At 35.5% G+C, this 7844-nt stretch overlaps 1 protein-coding gene across 1 annotated transcript in view; it reads right to left on the bottom strand.

The window, feature by feature from the left end:
* Window positions 1-1239: 1239 nt before the first annotated feature.
* Window positions 1240-7844, bottom strand: part of LOAG_08712 (hypothetical protein) — a 7189-nt gene continuing 584 nt past the window's right edge. Inside the window, exons 2-16 of the mRNA XM_020447778.1 lie at window positions 7048-7281; window positions 6665-6823; window positions 6057-6207; window positions 5758-5823; window positions 5531-5659; window positions 4944-5136; window positions 4396-4561; window positions 3866-4014; window positions 3664-3750; window positions 3442-3503; window positions 3191-3352; window positions 2846-3031; window positions 2472-2588; window positions 1914-2117; window positions 1240-1525 (exon numbers count right to left, since the gene is read on the bottom strand). Coding sequence (XP_020302028.1) covers window positions 1406-1525; window positions 1914-2117; window positions 2472-2588; window positions 2846-3031; window positions 3191-3352; window positions 3442-3503; window positions 3664-3750; window positions 3866-4014; window positions 4396-4561; window positions 4944-5136; window positions 5531-5659; window positions 5758-5823; window positions 6057-6207; window positions 6665-6823; window positions 7048-7281 — 2185 coding nt within the window. The 3' untranslated portion in view covers window positions 1240-1405. The remainder of the gene's footprint in view (window positions 1526-1913; window positions 2118-2471; window positions 2589-2845; window positions 3032-3190; window positions 3353-3441; window positions 3504-3663; window positions 3751-3865; window positions 4015-4395; window positions 4562-4943; window positions 5137-5530; window positions 5660-5757; window positions 5824-6056; window positions 6208-6664; window positions 6824-7047; window positions 7282-7844) is intronic.

Below are 7844 nucleotides of genomic sequence, written 5' to 3' on the forward strand. Positions count from 1 at the left end.
ACTCTATGCAAAAGCTATACAAGTGAAAACTTTGTACAAACACATACAAGAATTCATTATTAATCAAACAAATTAACAAAACTTCAACCCTACTGAAGAATGAAAGCATGAAAAGCATAAAAAAATATTAAAAGTTGGTAATTTCTTCACAAAAAAGCTACCCCAATTAAGAAGAGCAGTCTTACTGATGACGAACACGCTTCACCCATCCCGTTCACTGCTGCAGTACCCCCAAGTTATTATGAATCCGGAAGTTCAATCAACAGTGTTTAGTCAACAACGAGATCATCAGCCGTTGTTAATTTTGCGATTAGTCTCTAACAGTCTAAATCTATACAAATATAATCCTGCTGAGTTGCATTCCATTCTGAAGACATTAAGCTGGAATATAAATTCAGTCAATTATCAATCCACTCCAACTTGTAAAGACATGTAACAAAATCACATGTAACAAAATCTTAGTATACCACAAGTTCTGAATCTTTATATTCGATCATTTCCTGTCACAGCTTTACCGAGCTGGTGGTATTAACTAGCTTTCAATCATTTATAGTTAAATACACTATTCTCACTTCACATTCAAATAAGTTAATGTTACTTTGTTGCTGTACCTATATAGCGGATAAGGCAATAAACAGAATGTGATTACCTATAAGAATGAATCTTGAGTCAGGAAATGAAGAAACGCTTTTATTGTTCCCAGCAGTAAGTTTGCTGTTTTCGTCAATTTCTCAAAATAAAGTTTCTACCAGTGCTGAAAAGTAGATATTGTTGAAATTAGAAAAAATAACTCCACTAAAACCTGTCTCATCAAAATATCTTCCTGGTGTCTCACAAAGTTCGTGCTTTGATCCGGGTGGTTCACATCAATTTCTTAGAGCTGGAGATAACCAAACTGTCACAGACCCAAAACGAAGTTTAGTGGCATTAAAATCACATCGATAAGAAAGGAAAACATACATTTGGAAAAATTTAACGGCCTTGTGTTGCAAGGTAATAATGGAACAAAAATGCAAGGAAACCCCGATATTTTGCAAAATATCAGATTTACACGACTGAGAAAGCTAATAAGCTGATGAATGTGTGGCAAAATAAATTTGCAATGATATTTTGTAAAATTTTTCGTAAAATCAAAGATTCATACCACTTTTGAATTTTCCGGTATAGCTAGCACAAAATTATCTAAACAGTAAAATATGTTTTTGCTAAATTAAAGAAAAAAAAATCATTTAGCAGCATAAGAAACAGAGATCTGCAATATCACAATGCAGTATAGTAGTACACTACCAAGTACTAAGCAGTGGATTTTCAAGCAAAATAAAAGGACGAAATTGAATTCTGCTGTACTCAGCATCCATTGAGTCAGAAGGGACCTAAAAACTACTGAATCGATAAACTGAGAAATTTAATGTGAATTAGCGGCAGCACTCGAACTGGGATTTTCTCGTTGTTCTACTTTCACTATTATCATTTTGTTACCAAAAGACATCACGGGGTGTAACCGCTGCTGTTGTTCGACAGCTTCCTATAAAATTTTTTCATAATTACAGGGGAACATATAGTAGGGGAATTAATTAAATTCGACGCTCATCCTCTTTATGAGGCATATGCTCTACTTAGATAACTACTTCAAGACTAAAACTAAATTATAGTTCCGTGACGATTCAAACCATAATCTAACCGAGTTGCGCTCAAACATTAACAGGGAGACAAGTATATAAGCAGATGACACGAGACCAGATACAAGAACAATACAAGAAAGTGAAGCACGATGAGCAGCTCACGAAGCAAGGAGAAAATCATTCGAGCTGTGCTCATAATTGTTCACCGCATATAAAGGCTTGGTGTAAATCATTATTGTCATCAATAAGAATAGAATAAATTAATTCCTAACTAATTTGAGAGAGGCTTACACATTCAGATTCCGTTGTTACTGGAACTGACACCAAGAAAACACTTTCGTCTTTGTCGCTTACAGTTTTAACGGCCTGCATACTTGTATTAGGATCCGGGTTCAACTGTGCTTCATCTGGCAGTTCGCTTGCTAACAATTCGTCTGCAGTAGCAATTTGCCTCGAATCAATTGAAAGGGAGTGATCATTTGATAATCGGATCATCTGAAATTACATGTGTGGCCAACAAAATTGTTGACTGTTTGACTAATGTAAAGATGATGACGTAAAACAGAATTAGGACAAATGTAAGAAATGATAGATTACAGTTGTACTGTAATTCACTGTCACGCTTATTATAAATCAAAAAAAAACCACACAAAACTTTTCTGATTAAGCAATTTCGTGATTAAAAAATTATTTTCAAATACTTCCTGTCATCTTTAGTACAATAATAAACACTGTTCGCAAAAAAAAAAACTTATTTCTACAAGTGAACAATACCGTTAAAGATTCAAAGCAGAATTGAAATAAGATGAATTTCAGAAAAAAATCAAAAGGATGTAAGGAGACTAATACCTTATACTCTGGTGCCTGATCTTCATAATCAATCCTCGAGTTACTATCCTCTATTCCAGTGCTGTTGTCTATTTCACCAATACGAAATTTCAAATTTTTTTCATCAGAATAAGTGCCCTTTAAAAATACGATAGAATTTTACTCAACACAAAATGCCGTAAAACTGAAATATCAAGCAATGACATTTCTCCATTCACACAAGAAAGTTTAATAATATTTGCATGCTATTTCAATAGCGTTCTTCAATTAGTTCTACAAAATAGTACAAGGAAGCTTCTAGCATGAATAGCATGGATTTATAACTCATAAATTTACAACATAATTTATAAATTTATAATTTATAAATATGCTTCTAGCATGAATTTGTAGTTAACCTCATCATAGCGTCGTGCATACTCAGCTGCTTCTTCAACAACCTGTGCGACTGTAGTTTCGATTCGTGAACTGCTTGTAACAGATGAATTCTCACCATCGCTACGTGAAATATGGCGATTACCACGCGCTTTATTCGGATTTCGATGTTGCGGTGGTGATTCAGGAGGTGGTGTGATTGGCCGTACCTGTTTTGAATTTCTCAAGTGATTTCTGCATTTTGACAAAATATCATTTTTCTTACAAAGTTGCTTAAATCGAAATATTATAGTTGAAACACACTCCCATAAAAACAGTGTTTGAAGAAATGATAAGATGGTTGCTTTCTGATAATTTCAATAATATACTTGTTGGTAGGGTGCTGGAGCATCACCCATTAACGGACCACTTCTAGATCTTCGTCGGGCATTCATAAAAAAGTTCGCTACCGTCGAGAGGTCTAACTGCAAATGTTCAGCAATCGTCTGCTGCATTTCACGGCTTGGACGTTGCGTTTCTTTAAATATAGCCTGCAAAATTCATGCACTTTTCACTGAATTCATCAAAAGTTTCAGTTCCTTAGATCAACTCAAGAACTAGTCAGTAATATATACATTACCTGCAAAGTCCTTTTTTGGATATCGGTAAAAACCAACCGAGGCCTTTTGGTATTACCTAAGCCTGAAACAAAGATTATCAAAAAGGAGATAATTTGAATTTTAGAGCAAAATCATTTCATTTAAAAAAAAAGAAAAAAAATATTCAAGTGAATACAACTGTAACAATAAAAAAGCAAATCCTACGACAAATCTAAAATTTAATAACTACTGGAAAAATTCACCATCACCGTCTCGACCTTTATGTCGTGAACCTTGTCGAGCATTCTGCGCTGGAGTAGGTGGACTCATCGAAGATGGTAACATACCTCCTGAAACAACTGCCCAATTACCGAAGCTTTTAATGAAAGCATTCCAAAGATAAACCATATTTTCGATGACTATACTGAGAAATGAGATAAAATGGTGCATCAAGAATGTTTTCACCTTTTCCTTTGTACATGTCAAGAATACCCAGTCGCAGTTCAAGTGGTTGTTGCACCCAGTTGAACATTCGTCTAAATGTTTCTCTTCCTGACTTCAATTTGTTCCATGGCTTTGGATTTCTTAGCAAATCGGAAAGTGTCCCTTGACTCCTGAACAAAAAATTCTGTTTGTAAAACAAGAATTTAAACTGATAATCACGAAAAACTCTTGGTCACAAAAAGTCTATGTAGGTCTATGTAGGGAATTAGGTTGCAGTTCCTATTCAACAATCCCATGTATGCTACCATATTATCATGAAATAACACATTATAACATTTGACACATCGTATTTAGCTTTAGTTATGAAAGAAACGAGTGCAAAGTTAACCAAATGATCATAATAGAAAAACAATTTTCAAAATCTTTAAAGCACTGAATGGGATAAAAGTTAGTGATTGGTCAAGTTTCTCTTTTCAAACCTAACGAAAGTTTTCTGTCTTCTACTTACACTTCTTTTTTTCAACTGTAAACTGATGGAAAAAATATGATACCGACAGAGAATCCTTTCAGCAAAAATAGCCTGAGGTATAGAGTGCTGCTTGAGTTCCCAAGCAATTCGCTTACACAGATCAGTCGTATCGATGTAAATGTCATCGTCTATTTCTGCGTTCAAAGGATCCGTAGTGTCCTTAGTAGAATAACTAGCACGTGGTGCACCTGTAAGAAAAAGAAAGTTTTGTTTACTTTTAAATACAATTTTCAGTCTTCAACATTTGTCAGGTACTTCTCTCCGTCTCACTCCTAAAAAATCTATCGAAAAGTATATCTGCATATAGCAAAGAACAATATTCGGTCGTTCTGTATAAAAAATGAATTTTTCAGTTCAGTGTTAGACTGTAACAAAGTGCAATAGTCATAACCGTGACAACAACACAGAAGATGCTATTACACCATTCATTATGAGTATTATCAATTCCAATTACTATTTACAGAATCCTGAAACATTTGAAGGGCCAGCTTTGGATCAATTAGAACAGCTATAACCAATTACTGAAGTGGCGGTACTAAAACCAACCGAAAAATTAAATTATACACCAACCAACTGCAGAAGTAAGTCTGGTTGTACTAGTTGGTTCACCATTATCATCAGCAAATGCCAAATCATCACCACTTGTTTCTGTCGCATTCACTTCAAGATCCTCGCTTCCACGTAAATCAGCTGTATCCACAGACGGAAAATTACGTCGACTTTGCCGAAATATAGTATGCTGTGGTGCCGGTGAACTTGGCGGCTAAAATACATTTTGCTCAACAAACCGTTGTAAATTAAAGATGTACAGAATATTCTGAAAAGGGGGACGGAATAAGACTGGATGAAAAAACCCAACAGGACATCTGTTATAATTCAAAAAGTTTAAAAAGCAGCAAAGTCTAGACCCTACATCATACAGTATGTGGAACTGTAATAACTGAGATGTACTTCAGCATATCTCGAAGACAGCAAGATTCAAGCCAGCTACTTGCAAGGCGTTGAATCCATAATACTAATGCCCATATATTTCACTGTACAAGGACAGTTACCATAGTATCTTCCATTGATGAATTTTTCACTAAAGTTAGAGGTTACATTATCGAAATCTAACTGAAATTATTACTAATATGCTTCATAATGAAAAGAAGTGTCACCTGCTCGCCTATCATTGTTGCAATGAAGGAACTTGCAAGCTCAACATTACTCACTGCTGGTGGAGTTTCAGCATTTGCTAAACGATGGTCTAGTTCTTGCTGATGATCATCTTGACCCAGCAAACTAGCCTGAAATATTTCCTAAAATAAAATATATCTGTACAGCAACGATCTGACATAGTTAGCCTAAATCCTACAAAAAACCGCCTTTCTTCAGTGAAGCATACCGATTGCTGAGATTGATGAGATATAAAAGGTGAATCCATGGTTTTGAAATCCTGTCCCAGATCGACCTGAAAATAGGAACGCTTTTACGAAAATGTGTAAATCTATTCTCTCACATTCTATGAAAAAAATTTTTTAAAATTTCGAGGTTTTTAAGATTTCGATTTTAAAAAGAGCTTCAAAATAGCTCACAACGATTCACTAGAAGTGAACAAACGGACAGCAATGCTGGATGGAATCCCTCACTTTTCCCTTTCTCCTCTTTCGTTCGTCAAAAAATTTAATTTAAAGAAATGGGCACCTCTTCTTTGATGTATGGATGATGCCTTCGCAAACCAGCCAACATTTCATTTGCACGTCCACCATTCTGATGGGCACCCAATAAACTTGAGCAAACAAGATTATCTGATCGCGTTGTTTGCAGCGGAGAAAGAAGACCAGCCGGACCGGAGCTAAAACTGAAATAAGTCCTTAAATCATGCATCTAAGAAACTCAAATTAAGTAATGAGTTCATATGTCAATCTGGAGACGGGCATTAACCCGGCTGGAATAAAAATTCCAATGTAATCGAAATGTTACATTATATTTGCTTAAATATCAACATGTTAATCTGACATATCCAAGTATTACTGCACAGCGGGAACAAATCTCAGATCTACTTGACAATACTTCACAACTGCGAAACTATTTAAAGATTATCACTTGTTTGAACAGTTTTTAGTGTTACATTTCATTTGAATTTACCGGACCAGAATATAACACACCATCTCCTCGATTTGCCTATAGCTAGTGTGACACATGTTATGCATATACAATCATTTTAATATGGAGAAAAAATACCCCTTTTTTGAAGCACGGCCTTAACATAAAACCATGGCTCTCAGTATTTCCATAAAAATTGAAATTACCTCAGCTTATCTAAACCAGAGGAATGACTGCTGTGTTGCATGGAAGTGCTATGGAGCTGATCTTGCAACGGTTCAATTTTCATTGAACCCACATATGACGGTGTTGCTGACATAGGTGCCAGGGTTGCATAAGCATTAAAATCAGAAGATTTTCCAAAACTGCAATGCATTACTTTAACTTCTCGTCAATATTAAAAAGCAATAATCTGCGTCAACGCACTTGGAACCAGCTCTCCTAACATGTGCTGTACGTTTGGTGGGAAACTTTTTTTGTCAAGCAATGAAATCGAAATCGAAATACCAATTAATTTAAGTAAGAAACCACTCACACTATTCTAATTTAAGTAAAAAGTGAAAAAATATATGAAAACTCCGAAACCTACTTATCACTCGAACCAAGACTCATAGGTGCCAATGGTGCAAGCTGTGGACTTTCCTGAGGCGCAGAACCTTGGTTTTGTTGTGGACTAATACTTTCCAAGAAGTTTTCCGGCAACTCTTCAAATGGACGGTTAACTGAGTTAAATGTAATATTGGGATCAATCTGAAGCTGATAGGTAGTTGGTGGAGCTGCCGATGAACCTCGTTCCATCGTATGTCTTACTTTCTCGTCCAAACTGAAAATCTTATGGAAGTCCGTGACTTATACTCTAAAAACCTACATATGGTTTCGATGTGAAGTCAATTGTTCTCTTTATAATCTTAGAAATAGCTTATGAGAAATATAGGATTATGGAATTAAGAGTCTTGCTATCTCCTTTTAGTGATTGTTCGCTCCTTTTCCGAGAAAAGTTTCAAGCGATAGTGTACAACATGATTCTGTTCTACATGTAAACCTGTAAAATGAGGTTTTATGACACTACATAATCTCGAAAAATTCCCAAATCCACCGCATTTGACATGAATCAACCCACAATGCCAGGTATGATGTGGGAGGCAAGAACACCTATGTTATAGGTTCTAGTAAAAATTTTATAAAACTGCATACTGACCTGTTAGCATTACTATTACTACTAATTGATGAAAGCTGTTGAGAGCAAGAAGTCTCCGCAGGTGGTTCCATGCACAAATCCGGCAACTATAAATCTATCGACAATCAAATAAGAAGCGTAGTAGCTTGCTGTCACCTTTAATGTATCGATGTTGTACTATTTCCAGTAGCATTCAAAAAACCTGTAAA

This window comes from Loa loa (assembly GCF_000183805.2).
Source record: "Loa loa unplaced genomic scaffold supercont3.61, whole genome shotgun sequence".
Lineage (NCBI taxonomy): Eukaryota > Metazoa > Nematoda > Chromadorea > Rhabditida > Onchocercidae > Loa > Loa loa.